The sequence below is a fragment of the Mya arenaria genome, chromosome 3 (genome assembly GCF_026914265.1).
Source record: "Mya arenaria isolate MELC-2E11 chromosome 3, ASM2691426v1".
Taxonomy (NCBI): Eukaryota; Metazoa; Mollusca; class Bivalvia; order Myida; family Myidae; genus Mya; species Mya arenaria.
In genome coordinates, this window is record NC_069124.1 from 89,731,287 (window position 1) to 89,754,407 (window position 23,121).

The window sequence follows — 23,121 nt, forward strand, 5'->3', positions numbered from 1 at the left end:
TAAGGAATGGCAAACGAGACATTGTGTAAACAGGGACATTTATCAGGAGATACTCTTCTCCAACTAGACATGTCAGCGCAGTTTTATCCAAGCCAAAGAAGGGAATCTGCGGTAACTGTTGCCGGTGCGGTAATAACGAGACAAATGACATATTTGTAAAGAAATGTGTGACATTAAAGTACAATAGGTCTGAGACACTTTTAACACAGATGCCGAGAAGTAATGGCGCTCCGGATCGCTATGGACGGTTTCAAGGAGACACCATACAGCAGTCTGCAAACAGCGAAATTGACCATAAAACATGTGGTAAAAGTGGAGAGTTGGTCGTTGAAATGAAATCAGAAAACGTTGAATCGCCTGCACTGTTGTCAACAGACACACCGAAGTCGGCGTTTGATGAACACCTGAGTGTTCAGCGGGCCTCGGTGTCGAGGAATTCTATCAGCTGCCAGAGCGCCCAGCGGACCCAGCCGTCTGTCCCTGCGGGGTATGCCACCCCGCCACGCCGAAAGGCGTCAAACGCCGTTTGGAGGGCGGGGGTATCACTCAGCATGGGCACCCCGCCTCGCCCTGGGAATAAACTCCACCCTTTGGGATGCCGGCCAATTCAACACAACTGCCGTAGTCAGACTTCTCTCGACTCAGTGTCCATGCCGGAATCATCAAAAAACTGCTTGCAGGTAAATATTTGATGGCTGTGTCGAAATAATCATATTTCCTCTATAAAAAAAAACATGAACAATTATTACACCTCATTTTGACGAAGCTTTTTATAGTAATAATGTCATGATAACTCAATTGTGGGAACAGTTCCCTTAATTAATCGAGGTTCAAATAAACAATGATGCGCGACGTTACCTTAAAACTCGCACTGGCATTGCTCGGTAATTACTGAGGCAAATCAAAGTAATAAGAGCACTTACAAGAGTGCAATATGATGTATTCAGTCCCAACACCATAGAGTCTATTCTACTTAATTATGTAATATATCACAGCCTCTTTAGCCGTCGACTAGCCGACGTAGTGGTGGGTGAACGCGTGCATATATCTTGCACGCCCGCACACTACATGTGAGAGCGAAGGTTACGGCAAGGCTACATGGCATCCCATAGGAACCACGGGAACCAATGCTGTTGTTTTTTTCTCAGTTGAACAAGGAACCCATTTCGACCGAAAACGGCATTAATGGTTTGACCAAACCTCGACTTTTTTCGAAGAAACAAAACAAACCCAACTCAACCCTGGCGAAGGGTAGACAAGGTCCGGGTAGACAAGTGACAGGAAGTCAATATCCTAATATATATATACGCTTTGACATTACATCAGATAGGGGAGACAACTCACTCATCCGTCAGATAACCACACACTCGATTTAATGTCTCTGTAAAGAGAGTTAGTGGCATATTGCAAATCCTCGTTCAAATTGTATTTCTGTGTGTAAATCCATACACAATCATTAATTAACAACCGTATATATGGACATACAATAGTTAGCCTAAACTATTGTACTAGTCTTTTAAACTATTTTTAAATTTAGACTTCATCAAAACATCCATGGGAATGCGTTAAAGTATGCTTAAGACATGTTCTGTCTATAGTCAAATCATATCAATCAGCGTTTATTCTCTCATTATACCATATATTAATGTATGGCAAATGAGTTTTATACAATATACATGTACATTCATGGTTTGGCGGCAGTTTTATGCTTGAATTCAGAATGTGTTACCCAGCATAGGATATCGTAGAGTCATAAATTTGACTTGCAGTCTAACTGACTGGTATATATACATACACATTTACATATATACACAGATACACATATACTCTTACATACACACATACATACCCACACACACACGCAACCATTAATACAAACCAGACAACGAATCAAACAGATACAGATAGGTATGATATTGACGTGGATGCTGAGTTTACAGAATCTGAGTTGAAAGTGTTGTGTTTGCACAAAATAATTATAAAAGTCCTGCTTATTGCCAAACTATTTAAAAACTCGTTCGACATAACATCTCATATGTTACTAAATTTCAACAACAAACTATTCAACGATGTCGTTTTTCCAGAGAACTGGGACGAGGGTATCATTGTTCCAATATTCAAAGGCGAGGCTTGTTAGGCAGAGAACTTTCGCGAAATCAATAATATATCAGCGAAAATATACTCAAAGTTACTTGTAAACAGACAAATTAAGTGGTTGACTTTTACATATCTAACTCAAGGGTGGATGTAGCTTTCTCGTTCAAATATTTAGGTGGGCTTCTTTTAAAAAATGGAAACCGGCTTCGGACTCAGCAAAGAGTCGTTCTCACTCTATAGCCTGTTTGCTGTTTACAATAATCTGGACCACCCGGTCAGTAATATAATTGAATTGTTCAACTCACTTTTACTACCAACATTTAATTATGGGGCAGAAATATGGGGCTAACATGAAGGAGCGGATTTCGAAAATATACATTCTGAATTTGTCGCAAAATTAGGTATGAGACGCCCTACTAATCTTGAAACTCTCTACGGTGAACTTGGTAAAATACCTATGTCAGTTCACAGAAAACTATAAATGATTAAATACTGGATCAAACTAATCACATTGAATGACAATTCTATAAAATATAAAACATGTAACATGCTCAAAACTGACACAGAAAACGAACTTAACTTTAAGGCCTATAACTGGGCATATAAAGTTAAACAAATTCTAACTGAATACGGGCTTGGCTAGTTTTTGGGGAATCAGTTTTAAATGCTTATGGATTCAAGTGTTATAAAACAATATCATCACAGTTGGTATGCATCGATTAATAACTCCAGGCGCATTGAAACGTAATGTCAATATAAACATAATATATTTTCAATTATGCATAGAAAACTATACCGATGCACAAAAGATTATGTAACGACTGTATCATTTGTCATTGATACGCCCCAAATATTTAGTATTAAGAACCAAATCCTTTATATTGTTTTGCTCTTCATTTAAAACAATATGTTGCCTAAATTCATGTCTCTAAAGGATTTGAATAGGTCTCGAATTTAATTGATGCTCTCATAAATTCAATTGGAGCCCTCTTTGATTGAATTAAAGATTGTATAACACGTTATTACAATTATATTAATCACTCTCGTTGGCACGATGTTACGCGAGAGGATGGTCTTGTGTTGTTGGAAAACCAGGAGTACTCGGGGAAACCCTACTTGTCCGGTTTGGTGGCCACAAACCAATCTCACATGACATGCCCAGGCCGGTAATCGAGCCCAACCACTGCGCTAACCGGACAAGACCTATTAGAGTGTATTTAGATTTGGTGATCCATAGAAATGGGGTTATGTTGAATGAAGTCCGCTCAAATGTTTGCCATATTGGTAGGTCACCTTCCCCGAGGGCTCTTCAAGTTTTACTGGTCAAACATCTTTGTCCTGCGTTCCGCAATAATGTATGTATGCAGGCGACAGCGGCATTCCAAAATCATTGCTTGTTGAATTTCTACAGTGAACAGTGGAATGCCAAGGTTCTAGAGGTTTATGAATATTTCATACTGAGCGACTGAGTCAATATGTTTTATGCAATTAGATCATCGTATCTGTAGGGCCCTGGAACAATCTATAGCGAGGAAATTGCCAAGTATTGGTTCATATTACCTGTGAGTCGATGAAATGGAACGGAAATATACCGAATAAAGAACAATTACAGCATATCCATTCTTCTATCATGGTCTCTAGGGTATTCCGTAAAATTGGCCCTGAAAGGTACAAGCGCTTCTAAAAGCGGGCTGAATTTAGATTAGCAATCGGAATGTTGAGTGCGACAAGCTACAGGACAGAAGGATATAGTTGTTTATGCATTACTTGTGAGATTCGTGGAGACAGTTGTGTCGGCACTCTGTGCTATGTGCGACGATCGTGGCCATGACGCGCCAACAAAAGGTAAGACTTACCGAAGTGTTGTCAAAAATAATTCCCGTCGTTCAGTTTAATGACTAATTCGGTGACTGTTGCGGTTAGCAAACTGAATTATTAATCTATTTTCGAGAAAATAAAATGAAGAATTTAAGAGAGTTCGATTATCGCATTGAATGATAGTCATTTCCGACCGAAAGTATAACTGCACCCATCAAATATATGACAGTGTCGACCGAGCCTATAACTCGCCCATCAGCTATCTATACTGTCAGTGTCGACCGAGCCTATAACTCGCCCATCAGCTATCTATATGACATGTGTGTATGCCCATCGTATTCCATTGATTAAAATTAGGCACAATTAAATAGAGGATACTTGTTCGTTTCACATCGTTATATATTTCACCGAGTGAGCAACAAAAGCTATATTTCACGAGTGGGGCAGCGTCGAGTGAAATATTCACTTTTGGTGTTCACGAGGTGAAATATATTGCGAAATAAACCTTTATTTTTATTTTTAATGTATGCATAAAAACGATATCAAATGACATTTAGATGCATTTTTTAGAAAAGCGCGCCAAATTGTATGCGCATTTCGTAAATGGCGTCGTTGAATATAAGTATCTTCCATGGCCGCTCGTGTAAGATAGGTTCATTCCGGCCCGAGCGTAGGGTGTTTTGTGGAAACGAGGTTTACCGAGTTTCCGCAAAACACCCTGCGCGAGGGTCGGGATAAACATTTCTCCCACCTCAGATTATAATTATCTTCCATGGCCGAGAGTGTAAGATAGGTTCATTCCGACCCGAGCGTAGGGTGTTTTGCGGAAACGAGGTTTACCGAGTTTTCGCAAAACACCCTGCAGGAGGGTCGGGATAAACCTATCTTACACGAGCGGCTATGGTAGATGCTTTTTCTCCCACCTCAGTTAAACAAAATTAAGTAAAAATATATTTTTTTGCCAGAACTCTTTTGTGCTTAGTGAAAATAATTGCGTACGGATATGCAATAATTCGTGGTTGTCATGGATATTCGCGCAGTGATTCAGAGTATGTAAATGGTCTGATCGGTCTTTAAATAGTTTTAAGAAGAGTGAAGCATTATTTCTTGAATGGTGCGTGAAAACTGTTTTATGGTGACATTTGAAGCGAGAAATAATTAACTCGCGTTCTAAATATTGCCACCAGACAAGGTTTCCATGATGCGCTACAGACAACAGTCTTCAACAAGGGAGGTAATTACAATTTGGTGACCATTAAAAGAAGTTCCATACGGGCATTTTATCTTCGCCCGTGGGCAAGATAAGATTTTCTAGCATGGTTAAATTAATGGATCTACTTATCTGAGGTGGGAGAAAAGTAGATCCAATAATTTAAGCATGCTAGAAAATCTTATCTTGCCCACGGGCGAAGATAAAATGCCCGTATGGAACTTCTTTTAATGGTCACCACATTGTAATTACCTCCCTTGTTGAAGACTGTCGTCAGTAGCATCAAGGAAATCTTGTCTTATGGTAATATTTAGAATGCTGATTAATTATTGCTCGCTTCAAATGTTACCATAAAACAGTTTTCACGCACCATTTAAGAAATAATGCTTCATTCTCCTTAGAACTATTTAAAAATACCGATTTGACTTTTAACATTAACTGGATCACTGCGCGGATATCCATGACAACCACGTGCTATCGCATATCCATACGCAATTATTTTCACTAAGCACAAAAGAGTTCCAGCAAAAAAAACAACATTTTTACTTAATTTTGTTTAACTGAAGTTGGAGTATAAGTATCTTCCATGGCCGAGAGTGTAAGATAGGTTCATTCCGACCCGAGCGTAGGGTATTTTGCGGAAACGAGGTTTACCGAGTTTCCGCAAAACACCCTGCGCGAGGGTCGGGATAAACCTATCTTACACGAGCGGCTATGGTAGATGCTTTTCTCCCACCTCAGTTAAACAAAATTAAGCAAAAATGTATTTTTTGCAGGAACACTTTTGTGCATAATTGCGTACGGATATGCAATAATTCGTGGTTGTCATGGATATTCGCGCAGTGTTTCAGAGTATGTAAATGTTCTGATCGGTCTTTAAATAGTTCTAAGAAGAGTGAAGCATTATTTCTTGAATGGTGCGTGAAAAATGTTTTCTGGTGACATTTGAAGCGAGAAATAATTAACTCCCGTTCTAAATATTGCCACCAGACAAGGTTTCCTTGATGCGCTACAGACGACAGTCTTCAACAAGGGAGGTAATTACAATGTGGTGACCATTAAGTTCCATACGGGCATTTTATCTTCGCCCGTGGGCAAGATAAGAATTTCTAGCATGGTTAAATTAATGGATCTACTTATCTGAGGTGGGAGAAAAAAGCATCTACCATAGCCGCTCGTGTAAGATAGGTTCATCCCGACCCTCGCGCAGGGTGTTTTGCCGAAACTCGGTAAACCTCGTTTCCGCAAAACACCCTACGCCCGGGTCAGAATGAATCTATCTTACACTCTCGGCCATGGAAGATACTTATAATCTGAGGTGGGAGAAATGTTTATCCCGACCCTCGCGCAGGGTGTTTTGCGGAAACTCGGTAAACCTCGTTTCCGCAAAACACCCTACGCTCGGGTCGGAATGAACCTATCTTACACTCTCGGCCATGGAAGATACTTATACTCCCACCTCAGTTAAACAAAATTAAGTAAAAATGTTTTTTTTTGCTGGAACTCTTTTGTGCTTAGTGAAAATAATTGCGTATGGATATGCAATATTTCGTGGTTGTCATGGATATGCGCACAGTGATTCAGATTATGTTAATAATCAAATCGGTCTAACGAGAGTGAAGCATTATTTCTTGAATGGTGCGTGAAAACTGTTTTATGGTGACATTTGAAGCGAGAAATAATTAAATAACGTTCTCAATATTGCCACAAGACAAGGTTTCAATGATGCTACAGTCGACAGTCTTCAACAAGGGAGGTAATTACAAGTAATTACTAGTTCCACTAGTTGACATACCACTGTAGAATGGTCAGTTCTTTCAAAAGTATAACTTAAAGGGTAATCATATACATTGAAGCAGCAAAATTGTAAGTAGCAAAATATACAAGGGAATAACAGATTTGTACATCGATGTATAGTTGTTAAAAAAACAACAACTTAATATTAATTAAAATTAATATAGCTTGATAGGAAAAAACTTTGGAAAGTATTTCTTAGAGGAGGTATTATACGTATCATGTTATTTTGATATTACACCTATCACTGTAAAAATGTCAATTGAAAAAGTAAAGTCGTAACACCCAAACAAAATACTTGCTGAAAGATAAACACAAGTAGTTATAGACAGATGGATAGACTTATTTTAGTAAGGAACGCACATACATGGACATTTAAAATAAACAAAATGTATAGTAAATAACATTATACATACATGATATTATCAATAGCCATGACAGGCACACCGAACCAAGGATGATACAAAAAGATAAAAACTATTATTTCCATTGTGGTCCTTTGTTTTGCTGGCATGGCATAGGGAGGCATTGCATATTTAAGTAATAATATAGCTGTACTCGAAATTGCACAAATATATTAAAAGTTAGTCTTTATGCATTAAAATAAATATTTCATTAGTTGTATCACATTCATTATACATAATAAGTTATAAGTTTAGAAAGATATATAATTATCACATTGTAGTATGAATATGACAGTATGTAGTACTTATAAAATGGGAGGATACGTTAAAATAGTTCCTTTACTGAAAATCTTTAAATAAAAAAATGAAAAAAAAACTTTATTAAAATCCTGCCTTTTAATAGCATAACTAATTATGCCAAATTATTTAAAAAAAGGTTCTTTATTAGCAATTTAAAATCAGGTAATTTCTTAATCTGTGCTATACGAGATGGCAATTTGTTCCATAAGGAAATGCCAGAAAAGAAGAAGGACTTGAACCAAAAACCTTTGACTTCTGGAACAGCATAAGCCCCTTTCTGACATAACCTTGTCCTATGTGTGTGTACAGTATCTTTGGAGATAAAATTGTCTCCCATATAGTCCGGGGCTATGCCATTTTTTATTCTAAAGACATGACCCAAAATAATCTGGTCTTGTATGTGTTCGACAGATGTTATATAAATTTGAAACAATCAATAATATATATCAGCCCATGTTATTTAATTTAATAAGTTGTTATTTTATTCAAAAAGTCCGCTGAAATCTTTTCTGGTATTTGAATGCCATATCTTGTCCAGTGGGTGTAAGCCATCCAACTGAAAACAAAACTCCGTTAAGACAAAGAATAAACTATAATCAGTGAAACATCTTATACTTCTCATATTCTTTTATCTTTTAAAGCAAAAGGGTATTATTTACACATTGAACATTTACAAGATGGACATGTCCAGGTGCGGATCAGCCTTCTAAGTTCCAGGTAGTTTTGGGAGCACATTATTTCCTATGGGAGGCTGTTCCAAATCTGACTGGCCTCAAAGCGGAAAGAGATTTTCCCATATTTAGTTGTACTTACTGATGGAACATCTATACAGTTTTCGTATCTTAGATTAAAATTACATGTCTTAAAAGTTACAAGGTTTCGAACATATTCTGGTGAGAAATCATACAGACATTTATAAGTTTTAATAGCAATGTATCTTACCCTGCTCAAATGTAATGTTGGCAGTTGAACTCTATGAAGAAGATTTTCCTAAGTTGAGGTGTAATCATTAAAAAAGAATTTAAAGCTCTATATTGAATCTTTTCCAATTTTTCTATGTTAGTCTTTCTATACATAAAAATGCCATACGACAGGACAGGAGTTGGAATTGGATCTGATAAAAGATTTAAAGAAAATAAGCTTGGTATTGGTTGTCAAAAAATTGCGTAGTCTTTGAAGAATATTATTGCTTAGCTGATTTTTTGCACATTGTAGAACTCTTGGCATCTAATTTAATAAACTTTCTACCTCAACACCTAAAAGTTTCACTTGCTCTTCACAAACAATGGTGTGATTAAGTATATTGAATTGTATTATTTCTTCAACAGACTTTGAGCCAACTGAAATTGCTTGGAATTTGTCAGGGTTAGCCTGCATTTGATAGGAAGTAAACCAGTTTATCAAAATGTTACTTTCTGTTTGACACAGTGAGATATCAATTTTATTTCACTGATAAATCTCTATTTACCTCCGGAAAGCACACAATAAATATGTTTTATTCCTCTTGCTGGAATGGCAACAAGTAAATCATTGATGCAAATCACCAAAGAGCACCGGAGAGACTCATTTCAAGCTCTGCTTTTTTTCAATTCGTTATTCTTTTATAATAGTATAACATACCATGTTGCAGTCTGATGTTTGATATGTAGTTTCTGTTTTAACTAAACTAAAGGGCGCGGTAAGATAGCTGATAGTACAGCAGGACATAATTTACTACTCTTATTGTTTGAAAATGAATTTAGTATTTCAAGTATTTGATGCATTGACTGATAGTGGCTTTATGTCCACCTAAATCAAAGAAGTGAATTTAGAATCAAGCCTATCGATGGACTTCCCACATCAAAGGACACCGCATGCAGGCATCAAAGATTTGTTATATACTTTGGGGAATCACCATGAACTAACTAATAAAGATGCGGGCTCTAACCCTCGACAGAGCATCAGCACAAGTACATTTTTGCATTGGTTTTGCATCGAATTAAATCATAGTAAATAACGCCCACAAAGACAGCGATGCTACAAACGAATGTCGTTGAAGTGCCGAGAAATGTTCGAAACAGCTTTTGTTGCAAAAGAGATTGTGAACGTGATCTTATTAATTGACTGCCGAGTATATGCTTTGCAAGTTTTCCTGCACACAGTATAATTATATACTTTAAGTTTAGTAAGAGCGAACATATGATTTAGTACATATTTGAATCGAATTAAATTAATTTCTATTTTCGTTTCCATGCTGTTGTACTAATAAAACTAATCTTCCAAAATATACGGTGGGACTTCCTTTAAACACTGAGTGATTTAAGTGGTACTAATATATTCATCATAAGTGAACTTTATATGAATTATGTTTGAAGTAAATATTTACGTTTAAATTAACACATTTTACATGAATATGCTCTATTAAGTATACTGCAAATATATTGTTATTATGCACTCTGCACGATTTTGCCCAAAATTTGAATCCCCCGATGCATTTATCAAGTCATAAACTGAGCTAGTAAAAATTATATTAAGATGTTCAGTAATGAGATATTACTGCATTATTTATTTTGACCGGGAAGCATTTTAACATAGCGTTATGTGTAATGAATCCATAAAGGAAGGAGAAAGTACAATTCGTACAATACCGATCCACATTGAATGTAGTGACGAAGTATTGGATTTTATGAAACACAGATGTCATATGCCCACGTTGACCACAATGTCTACCATCGATAGAAGTTGTGTATGAAGTATTAGACAGTGCTGTGCTCATTAAATGATGCGACATATTTAGCATAATTAAAGATGTTTGTAAGATCGGAAAATGTAAATAACGAGTTAGTGAGACGTTACCACTATGAATTGCTTAAATAGATGCTTGAAACGAGCATAAAAGGATTATTTGCATGACGTGGTGTTGGTTAAGCGGGTATTTTGATTGGGTGTGTCGGTTATGTTCCGGCAGGACTCACTGTGCTTGCCTCGTGGGTTTCAGATAGACGAGGACCCGCGGCGGGGCGGACGGGAGGATGACTGCGCCATGTCAACCATTCTTCAACCAACCGCAAGTGAGTACTCTATAAGACATATCGTGCTTCAGACTAGTCTAATAAAAGACGTTTTATACGGGATTTTTCCATTTTGCCATATCAAAAATCGTAAAAAATCCGTCAACGTACAATTATTTGGACTAACTTCAGACCAGATACCCGTCTTGCTTTATAAAGTGGGTGAGAGTCCGTCTGTACCTCACACCTTCTTGTATACAGATACTGGACCCCTACACAGTCTATAACACAAGTCGGACCACCCCGCTGAATAATGCGTTTAACGGGTTTAAATTATCTAGCTTTGTCTCCTTCGATGCGGCCATGCACGAGCGGTTTCAAGTTTACTATTTATTTCAATAACTTAGTAAAAGGTAATAAAATACGCCCAAAATGCGCCAATTCGGACAACAAATTGTTAAAATTTTCATGATAGATTACCCCTGAATAACCCTTATCAACGCTTGAAACCATATTAATTTCTGTTCTGAGAGAGTGGCGCAAGTCAAAAGGTCCGAAAGCCCCCTGAGTTACGCCCCTTCTAATTTCGAATCTTGGATCCGCCCCTGGCATGGGTATTCAGGAGTTTTTACAGTTTTTTTTTCATTGAAACGAAGCAGAGCTGTCGTAAATCGCGTACATTTCAAATATTTGCTAATCGAGCAACACACGTCCATCATACTAGAGTTACCGCTCTCCGCGCCAGCATTGATAGAAGGTGATCTTTACTGAAGTTAATGCACAAAGTTAATGCATACTACGTATAAAAAATAGCAATACAATACCGTGGGATGGTGTGGTGAGGCTGTGTGGTTGGACAACAATAACAATACAAGACCGTGGGATTGGGTTGTTAGGATCACCTAGTATATTTTTATCCTTAATACATATCTGGTGAAATTTGCATTACTCTGATTAGTCAATTGGAGTTCAATTTTGACACAATCTTCATTTCTCACATACAGGACTGTGGTCAGTCAAACGTTTAGATACGGCAGGGGAGGGGGGGGGGGGTATTCAAACAAGTTTACTTCACTAAAGCGATACCACGCTAATCATGACCAGTGGTTTAATTAAGTATGCAAGTTTGATGCATGTGTATGTTTTATATACAATTTATTTAATCCGGCCTCGTTATTATTCATCCAGATATCCCAGATGTCCTCACACGTCTAACACAGGCTCGGTAGCCGTTGAGTATCCAGCATTTATGGAAACAAATGGAAAATTGCCTATCTCTGTGTTGTATATCTAGCTACAAGTTACGGTCAGGAGCTCCATAAGGAATTCCTGTGGGTCGCCCTGTCTGCATTTTACAAAAGGCATTCAATAAATACAAATATTATATACTCCTCAAAATAATGAATACACCCTATTCTGCAGTTGCAATATTTTATAAATAACCGGAGGCAATTAAGCACATTTCTTTTGAACGAAATACATTTGGAAGTCACGTGTTCGACATAAGATAAGTACAAAGTATGCCTTTTGGATTTAAAGGAGAATAAGCTCAGTGGACATCCATGGGGTCAGAGTTTGTAAGCTGCATATATGGACAGTTTCTAAATGCAGATATGATCAACTTAATGATAAGGCGGTAATAGACGGCTCGTGGGTTTTTCCATTGGGGTAGGACACAGGCAATCTCATCTTAATTTTACTTGAAACATACAAGCAAATTTAGTTTGCCATTATGGTGGCATTTATTTATGGGTCAATACAAAAATATGCCGTCTTTTCTTAATGGAAGATGGTTGCCTTGGAAACAAATAAATAATGTTTCGCTACTTGCTTGTTCAGGAGTATGACACCCTTGGACGCTATGGAATATGTAAACAACGCTGGTATTATAAATCACTATCATGTTGCACATTCTTTCGATTGGTTTTGTTGGCTAATAAAGCACTGGCAAATAGGGCAAATATGTCGCCTTCCTTACCTCCCTTTTGTCATCATTTAAAAACGTATGTACAGCTTCTGGTTTGCCGGGGTAAAATAACCGTAAGTCATACTCACGTGTACATATCTTTTTCTAAGGTGAGATACACATCAATTATAATCCGGCACACATGTTCGATTGTGATGGGTGATTTATTGCGCGTCATGACGTTATTAAACGCGCATTTTGACGTCAAATTGATTGGTGATTAACATTTTAAGGACTGCAAGGAAAAGCATCAATTATGTGTTTTCTTTACGAATGGAAAAATCCGCTCTTCTTGCAGGTTGCATGTTTTCGCACGTGCCCTCGGGTCGGATGTATATTCTAATATTGCCCTTTCAATCGGAACACCTCGGCCATAAGATTGCCCTTTTGTGATCAGTCTTTGTTTTTGTTCTTATTTGCGTCAAAATTCTTCTTCTTAGCACATACTTCGTAACAGCCAAACCTTCAGCCTAATTGTCATAGAATTTGGTCAAAATATGTGCCTTTTGAAATCTAGGTAAAGTCGATTATGGTCATGTCGGGCCCAAATTTCTCGAAAAGTCTTGGGTTTGTTTTCGAAAAAGCTTAACCATAACAGGTTTAAATCTCTTATTTCTTTTAGACGAAAAACATCCTTGCCTTTGATTTTACATGGCGAAAGTAATTTATCATGATAATTTTTATAATAATTTATTTTTAAAGTATCAAAACTTTCTAAAATGAGAAAATCGCACAAGTTATACCAAAACGAAATATTGATGAGCTCCGCTTGGTCCTGTTATAGGCCTTTTCGAATTAAGAAATTCATGTGAAGGTTTTTCATGCAAAATCCGATCTAAAAACCAAGTAAGGTAATGCACCAGTCAATTGTAACCACGGGCCCCCAGGTCCGGACCAGTTCGTACCCGCAAGGCGGGGATTTTACCCGGGATTGGCTGGTCTGTAAGTCAAAGTCCCCGCTATTCCCCGGACCTGGGGGGGGGGGGGGGTTACAATTGACTGGTGCATAACTCTTTTTTTTGCATATTATGCAAATAATGACCCTTTATTATTCGACATGAAAACAGGTTCGAGTTTCGCATGTAACCATATTTAAGTCAACATCTCAGCAAATACATCATGTATTTGTATTGCATTGCAACTTTAGATTTGTGTTTCAAACTATCCAACCTACTTCATTAATCGAGTTAAATAACTAAATCTAATTATTTCCCTTTATTATTCGACTTTGAAATTCTTGTTAGGGTTTTCCCTTTAAGCAAACATAGGTTAATATCTCCGCAACTACTTGATGTATTGCACTAAGACTTTGCACAAAGATATTCAGCGACTAAACATAATAATCAAGTTAGATGACTTTTTGTGCATGTAATGTTAATTATGACCCTTTATTATTCAACTTGGAAATGTTGGCTAAGGTTTTGCATGTAATCTTATTATACAGCGATCGATGCATGTTTCAACAAAACTGTTCTGTCCTTTGATTTAAAGAGATGAAATAGTCGAGCGCGCTGTCTCTGTGTCAGCTCTTGTTTTTTTTATTAAACATGACCAGATTGCGTGTCTAGAAACAATTAGCTCGTGTTCAGTCATGTGTATTATTTAATTTATGTTTTTTTTTTAAATATTTGACATGGTGACCTTCCTAATCTTGACCGGCCACACACATAACTTGCTCTAGATTTTATTAAATTTATATAAGCTGAGACTTTTTATCCTAGCAAATTAATCGTAAGTATGGGTTTCAAGTGAACTACCTATGACTTGTATTATAACAATTAGTAACTAGTATAACTACATACTAGGGTTTTTTTTTGTAGTGCTGCGGCGGGAGGTGGCTTTGCACGAGGCGTGCAAATGCAACCGGGTGGAAACTGTGGCCAAACTCCTACAGGACAGGATGGACATAAACTGTAAGAACAATGTAAGAAATACCCACCAACACAAACACGCACTGACCGTGTTCACGAATTATATATATAGTAATAATGTGTAAATAACATTCATCTTTATCTGTGGCGTTGTTTGTTAAATCTTAAATTCAACGTAAACTAATATACTTACATACATGAGAATGACTAAACGTATTGTACCGATGCTGTATTACAAGCATTAAGTAACGATTTACTCACCCTGCATACACTAGCTTGACCGGACACCACTGCATTGGGCATGCGCAAAAGGCCACCTTCCGGTCGTTGAGCTGCTGTTCGAACATGGCGCCGACCTAGAGGCCAAAGACAAGGTAATCTTTGACAGAACGGGCAATTAGTTCAAATGTAAATGGTTATATTTGAAATTAATCAAAAGTTAATATTAAAGCAAAACGTTACTTCGATCACTGCCTCCTGTACACTGAGTATACCAAGCAAGAATAAAGATGTAGTTTCCCCAAAATGTTCAACTCAGTTGCTATAGCATGGGAGGGGGGGGGGGGGGGGGGGGGGGCGTCAAATGCTCTTTCAACGGGCGCGGCATGGTGCCATTCGGCGTTTAGTTTTGTATTTCAGACATGATTCACATTTTGAACTTGATGTAGGGTTACATTTCGCAGGAGCGAACACAAATATCTCTTAAATAGATCGAAATCTATGAATACGAATACCGTGGTAACAAAAAACAAAAATTATATAAATGTATTTAGTAACCATGATATATTGTAATATTACATACACTATAATTATGTATTCGTTTGTGTTCGTGAGAATGAACGTTTTGTCCCATCGGTTTTGTATCTTCAATACATGTAGCATTATATATATAGGCGAATATCCAGGGATAAAATATTTGTCATTTGGTTCAGTGGTAAATCGGCCGTTTAGGACAGCTATTTCCATTGACGTTTTACCAACACTGGCTATACATTCAATTAAAATTGCTATATTATGGAAATTGGATAAATGCAACAGTTTTTAAAAAAATAAATAATATGTCAAACTTTCACAGTATGACTGTATAATTTTGACCTTTGACGTCGGAAAAAAACCTTTAATATCCGAATGTAAAGCCGACGTCGGAACCAGCTGACGTCTTTATTTCTTGTGCTTGCGGGGAATGACCTACTCGACCGTATGTTGTTGTCAATGAGTTAGTGACTGACTGGTTCGTCTCCATAAAATCCTTTTTTGCGAATAACATAGGAGTCAGGGGAAATATGACTAGCCGGCTAACAATGGAACATCCATGACAGTGATAGTGAAACAAAGGTCATTTCCCGGCCCCGGAAATCAATAAGCCACTGTCCTTGAATCGATATGATTAGTCCCCTGTCGGAAATAGAAGTCTCTTCAAATTATATATTATGGAAGATATAATATTTGAAGCTGGATTATACTTCCCTGATTGATGCGATGCCATTGTTAGTGTATACTTTAGGAACGCAAGTTGATCGACCTCTGGCGATTGCGTTGGAAAATGGACTGCAAGATCGTTGTGCAATTTCACATTTGTTATACGATAAGCAATTGTTATGTGTATCCCTCCATTAGCTGATCAAATATTAATGTCATTGTCTAGCTTTAAATACTTTCTTCAATATTAGAAACAACGGAGCACCGTTTATCTATAATTTGTGCATGCACGATCAATACGCTCTCTTCCAAAGTCACCCTTATGAAATCACGGGAGTACTTCCTCAAATGAGATAATTATCCCATACCGAATTATAACTGATGCTCCTTTTCTTTGATATTTTTTTTTCCAGGATTCGTGAAGCAAGTTCAGCCTTAGACTGTCACAGACGACTCTGTCAACTTTCCAATGTTATCGATCGACCATGCATCTGTTTTTCAATAGTAGTTAATTTTAAGTTAATTTGCCGCAATTCCTTACACTGAAAAGCGGTGGAATAGTCGAGCACGCTGTCTCTCTGACAGCTCTTGTTTTATAATTATATTCATTTCAAAAAGGTATCCCAAACCGTTTTCATCCCTTGCCAAGTCAACCTGAACGTTTTAAACAAACTTACTGAATACAAACCCGCACTTGCCTTGAAGAGCAGGAATTCACTTTCGCAAGACCGTGTTTTGAACCTATGTTCAAACCTAACCTTTATCAAAACGTTTCAGTTATACTTAGTTCACTTCTAATACATTCCAGTACGTGATTCAAGTTAAAATGTTCATGTATGAGTCCATACTTCAAGGATTTATATTTGTAGGTTTCAGTGTGTGATTCTGAGCATTATGTACACTCAAGTACGTAATTCTGAGCATATGTGTACACTCAAGTATGTGATTCTGAGCATATGTGTACATTTCAGAACGTGATTCTGGGCATATGTGTACACTCCAGTACGTAATTCTGAGCATATGTGTACACTCAAGTATGTGATTCTGAGCATATGTGTACATTTCAGAACGTGATTCTGGGCATATGTGTACACTCCAGTACGTGATTCTGAGCATTATGTACACTCAAGTACGTAATTCTGAGCATATGTGTACACTCAAGTATGTGATTCTGAGCATATGTGTACATTTCAGAACGTGATTCTGGGCATATGTGTACACTCCAGTAGGTAATTCTGAGCATATGTGTACACTCAAGTATGTGATTCTGAGCATATGTGTACATTTCAGAACGTGATTCTGAGCATATGTGTACACTCAAGTATGTGATTCTGAGCATATGTGTACACTCCAGTACGTGATTCTGAGCATATGTGCACATTTCAGTACGTGATTCTGAGCATATGTGTACATTTCAGTACGTGAGTCTAAGCATATATAGGTACAGTTCAATACGTGATTCCGAGCATATGTGTACACTCCAGTACGTGATTCTGAGCATATGTGTACATTTCAGTACGTGATTCTGAGCATATGTTTACATTTCAGTGCGTGATTCTGAGCATGTGTGTTTAATTCAGTACGTGATTCTGAGCATGTTTGTACAGTTTAGTACGTGATTCTGAGCATATGTGTACTTTTCACTAGGTGATTCTGAGCATATGTGTGCAGTTGAGTACGTGATTCTGAGCATATGTGTACATTTCGGTACGTGGTTCTGAGCATATATGTACATTTCGGTACGTGGTTCTGAGCATATGTGTGCAGTTGAGTACGTGATTCTGAGCATATGTGTGCAGTTGAGTACGTGATTCTGAGCATATGTGTACATTTCGGTACGTGGTTCTGAGCATATGTGTGCAGTTTAGTAAGTGATTCTAAGCATATGTGTACAGTTCAGTAACGGATTTTGATTTTGATATGTCCATGTGTTTCAGTACGGGATGCGGGCGTTGCTGTGGGCGGCGCTGTACGGGCACTTGGATGTACTTCGCTTCCTCGTGAATGCCGGAGCTGTTGCCACGTGCACAAACAGGGTAAGCACATGTGGACGGATATAGATAATTTGTGGTGATTATTTCTTGATGTAATCATCTTTTTCTGTAGTCGTCCAAACAATGATTACGGAAGAACAAGAACACCAAAGCGAACTCATAACTGAAAGAGGCACATAACATGAACATGATATGTGTATGTAGTAATTGAACAATGTTGCGGTTACAGCAGGGTATGGGTCTCCTTCACTGCGCTGCCCAGAACAACCACATTCACGTTATGAACTTCATCTTCGAGGCGCTTGAAAATGTCGACATAAACTGTGCCGAAAAGGTATGGTATTTCGGAAATAAACGCCTACATTTAATTGCATAATAATGTATTTCTTCAGCATGTATGTCACTTTCTGGACTATTAAATGTAGCTCACTGAAAGACAACGTTTTGAACATTTCCTGGCGTTTATACGATGCACATACATGCATACGACATTCCTTTGGAGCATTATCTCTAGCATAGGGGTCTTAGTATGTCTTTGTGTTTCATATCATAAATCAATATTTAATAGTTTGCAATCATAATACCAAGAGTGAAAATTAAACCATAGCCAGAGTGTGTATGTGTAGTTGTGTTTCAGCACGAGAAGACGGCCTTGCACTTGGCGGCGGAGGAGGGACATTTGGACGCCGTCATGAGGCTCATCGACCTGCGGGCAGACGTCAACAAGAGAGACGCGGTAACACGTCACTGATACACTCCACACATGGATAACATCATTATACCTTGTTTCCTCAAAATATGCACCCTTATACAGAATCACAAAAGTGCTTAAGATTTGACTAGACTGAATATATTACTTAAAATCTAGTGTATACAAGGATTCCTGTTAGATTCAAATTCTGGTTTACTGCTTCAATTTAGTATAAAACTAAATGCCAGTTGTGAAATTTAAGTAACGTCATTTCTTATGCATTCAACAATTGAATACAACTCTTTATTCCTGAGCAATAAGTCATGGTGCGTGAGCATATACGGTGTTAGAAGATACAGAATATCGAAATACTCGTAGTTGGTCACATATTTCTATCAGTATAATCTATAACGCGCTTTAAAAGCTTTGAGACATGTCAGTCTAATGTATTTTCGTGATGTTCGGGCTTCAATTAGGGAAACATGAATATCACACGTCAATACATAGAAGATATTTAGAATCTTATTATTATTTTTAACTGAATTACTTTCAATCTAATCGACTGTGATGACGCTATAATTTCTTCAATGTAGCGTCATTACATTCGATTAGTTTAAGTGTGTTATGATATTTCTAGGACTGCAGCTCGGCGGTGCACCTGGCGGCGCGCCATGGCCACCACGAGGTCGTCAAGCGGCTGCTCATGGTCGGCGTCAACGTGGACGACAGGGACGCCGTAAGTATGCTTAATGTAGCGCCAAAAGTCCGTATAACGATTTAAAGTGAGTAATAATAACGCCGTACCGTATGTTGGCATAAGCTGACGCCGTAAGTAAGCATAACCTAGCATAATGTATACCATAAGTAAGAGACAGAGGCGCCGCAATTCAGAATTAACTGGTGCCATGGGTGAAAAAAACCGCGACGCCGAATGTTAGCATAATAGAATGGCCATCCAGTACTTGTACGGTCTTGTATACCCTGATTTTACAGGAGGGACAGACGGCGCTCCATATGGCGGCTGAGGAGGGGCACGTGGAGGCTGTCGAGGTCCTTTTGGACTTCAACGCCGGCACGAACGTTGAAAACATTGTGGGTTTAATCTTTTGTTTCATCTTTGATATTTTAAGAACAGTATGTCTCACACAATAACTTTTAACAGCCATTAATATGTTCCATAACCGAAATTGCATTGACACCAAGTTGACGCCATTACCATTCGGACCAAACATATCAATAACAGTAGTATTCATCTTTAAAAACACTTGTGCATGCACTTTCCCATAGCATCTATAAATTACATGTTCTGCTTATATTCCAGAAGGAATTCACGCCACTGCATTGTGCTTCCGCAAAGGGCCTAACTTCCGTCTGTCTCTCACTCATTAAATACGGTGCTAACATCAACGCCCAAAACCATGTACGTACATTAACGATGGACTGTAATTTTCCAATAAAATGAGAGTGCTAAAAACCACATTGCTTGATACTGCGTCGTATCTCGTTAAAGAATCTTCCACGTACTCTTATTTTGCTTTTTGTATTTTGTTATATTCTTGCAGCAAGGAAACACGGCATTACATCTCGCCGTCATGGGCAACTTCCGCGATCTCAGCCAAGTATTAGTAGCCAGTAAGGCGGAAATCGACCTTCCAAATCACGTAAGCTGTTTAGTAATGCGTAAACAAAATCATTTGACGCTAGTTACAAACATTATTTGTGCGTTTTTTTCTAATCCTGCCTTATTACCGTCTCTGTAAAGCACAGTAGTTTGTGTTCAGACTCAGTGATACATGTGTTAGATGTATGCAATTGGGGACACGATACTTAGAGCCGATGATACGTGTTGTTGTAGCGGCTGCAGACGGCCTTGCACGTGGCGGTGGAGAGCGGCCTTCAAGACGTGGTCGAGGTGTTGCTGGTCGGGAGCGCCAGTCTTGCTGCACGGGAAAAGGTATGCCAGTCAGGGTATTCATACTTGCCTTGTGGGCCTATGAAAATGATAACTATCGATTAATGATAACTGCCCGCGATATATCCACTCAATCCTTAATATGGTAACTTCACATAGATCGCATGCCAGAAAACACTTGTAATCGCCATGTAATAGGAATAAAAATGTAGCTTGTATTTTATCTATGTTCTAACATGATGTGAATTCAAACACTAAAAGCATCTATATTTTGCGCAGTCCGGAAAGACGGCGCTCCACCTGGCGGCCCGGGGAAGCTTCGTAACCATTGTGGACATGATCGTCAAGGCTGAGAGATATTTCTCCCTCAACAGGGTAAGTCGTAATGTCCGAAATACGCAGTAATACAGTAACACGAAATACCTACAGTCATAATGACTGCATAGGACCAGGAATCGCCAATCTGGAACCCTCGTAATAACCAGTGCCAAAGTAAGATTGATTGTTGATGCACTTGATGATACGAACCACTCGTCGTTCACAGGAATACCACGACACGGACCTGGACTCGGTGGACGCCCATCGCTACCTGCGCCAACCCACCCACCCCTCCTGGCCCCAGATGAAGGAGACACTCTGGACGCTCGCAACTAAGCACCTCAAGAGCACAGACTGGAAAAAGCTCGCCGTCCACTGGAAGTTCACCGCGGAGCATATACGCTGTATTGAGCACCAGTACACAGGTAGGTCCAATAACGGTAACAAGCACGTCAAGAAGTGGAGCACATGAATCATCTGTAAATGCGGAAGCAATTCCAAGCCATCCGAGGACAATATATCCAGATTGTCTCACGGCGTATGATTGTTGATACCATGCGTGATGATACCACGATCAGGAGTGCATTTATGTGCTCGTGCTACTCGCTGTTTATGAGGTTAGCGGAGATTCCGAGAGAACATAATAATTATGTAATTTCTAAAGGTTATCAATATTTGCCCAATTGTTTCCCTGTTAATAGTTTGCAGCCAAAAATCCCACCTTAAATGATTTAAGCTGCGGATAATATATCTTATAATATTGTACAGGTAGTACATTCGGTATCTTTGTGTCGTAGTTCAAGTATTCGCCCACATGACTTATTATCCACAGGTACAAACAGCTACAAGGAACACGGTTTCCGGTTGCTAATGATCTGGCTGCACGGCGTCCGGAAGGATGAGAACGTCACCAAGCTTTTATTTGAGGCCCTCGTTGCCATCGACCGCCGACATCTCGCAGGTAGTGGGATAAGTCAAGGCTTTGGTTTGCCTGCAAACTTATTTATGTAGCGAGTTTGTGCAGTACGTAGGGAACAAATGTTGCAATCAGGACATGGTACTCTTAATGTCCCCACATATGGCGGGTGGGGGCATATAGATTTGCCTTCTTCCGTTCGTGCGTGCGTGGGTCAGTCCGCAAGTATTATGCGAACATGTGTCATTCAAACTCTCAAACTATTTTACCCGGAAATCATAGGGGAAATATTGTTATATGATGAAGTTGTGCACATGGGGTTTCGTTTGCAGCTGTAGATAGTAAATGGGAGTTTCGTTCCTCGCTGCAATTTGAAAAAACAAGTTATGGACCGTTAATTAGGAAAAAAATGGCATTTCTGGACTTCTGTCGCACAAAATTCGAAATAAATTGTATCTTAGAGTCACGAAAGCTTAGGGGAATGTCGCTAGGGTGATGAAGATGTGCATCTGAGTTTTGTGTCCCGCTGCACTTAGTAAAAACAAAGTTATGGCCCTTGACTTGTCAAAACTCTAAAACTAGTTCAGTCATTAAACGTAGGGTAATGTTGTTCACGTGATGAAGTTGTGCAATTTTGGTTATGTGTGCCACTGCACACAGTATTTCCAGAGTTATGACCCTTGAATAAGCAAAAATTGAAATTTCCTAACTTGTGTCATAACTAATTCATCAAGAGTCAAACAGGGATAACGTTTTACTCAAAACAACATGCCAATAAAGTGTCATTCTGTCTGCCTTGTCACAGTAATGGCAATTATGCATAATCAATGACGATTTTTTTTCCAGAACAAATCCGGCGGCAGTCGAACTGTGAGGCAGAGAAACCATGCATTAAGATATTGTGTGGTATAGTGTGACAGCATACTAATAAATGGGAAAGTGAGACTGCAAGACTGGGTAGAACTGCATGACTGGGTAGAGAAACTGCATGACTGGTTAGCGAGACTGCATGACTGCTGCTATCAATAGTACTTAACTGAAAGATGCCTTTTGGTTAAAGCCTGAACTGGTAGATGCCTTTTGGTTAAAGCTGTGTACAACACAACTTATATTGACAGTGTCCATGACGTTGTGGAATATTGGACATTTTCATGGATTGGTTTGCAATCAAAGTGAAGGAAATGTTCGTTACAAAAAACAACTGATGCACGACTACATCAAGTACATACCATGTTAAGTGGGTATTAAAATCGGTTGTGTGTTTGTCACAAAAAGCAAATGCTTATAAAAATAAACCTAGGTTAGCATGCTACTTTTCCATGAAACAAACATATATTGTATGCATGGCCTTTTATATCTTATTTTTTTATATTACAACATCATGGTATTAGTTTAATAATTATACATTTTATTGTACATAT

The 23,121-nt window shown here is 38.5% G+C and overlaps 1 protein-coding gene across 2 annotated transcripts; it reads left to right on the forward strand.

Annotated features, from left to right (window-relative positions):
• The first annotated feature begins 548 nt into the window (after positions 1-548).
• LOC128228567 (ankyrin repeat and death domain-containing protein 1A-like) lies at positions 549-22,935 on the forward strand. Of its 2 annotated transcripts, none has more exons than XM_052939948.1 (16): positions 549-680; positions 10,601-10,673; positions 14,400-14,503; positions 14,726-14,824; positions 17,807-17,905; positions 18,093-18,197; positions 18,501-18,599; positions 19,192-19,290; positions 19,548-19,646; positions 19,876-19,974; positions 20,117-20,215; positions 20,410-20,508; positions 20,746-20,841; positions 21,011-21,209; positions 21,617-21,745; positions 22,547-22,935. In XM_052939948.1, the coding sequence occupies exons 1-16, from the start codon at positions 552-554 to the stop codon at positions 22,615-22,617; spliced, it is 1,698 nt and encodes a 565-aa protein (XP_052795908.1). In that variant the 5' UTR covers positions 549-551; the 3' UTR covers positions 22,618-22,935. The 2 variants fall into 2 exon arrangements, with proteins under 2 accessions (XP_052795908.1, XP_052795906.1); XM_052939946.1 differs by lacking the exon at positions 549-680 and adding an exon at positions 10,140-10,348.
• Positions 22,936-23,121: the final 186 nt, after the last annotated feature.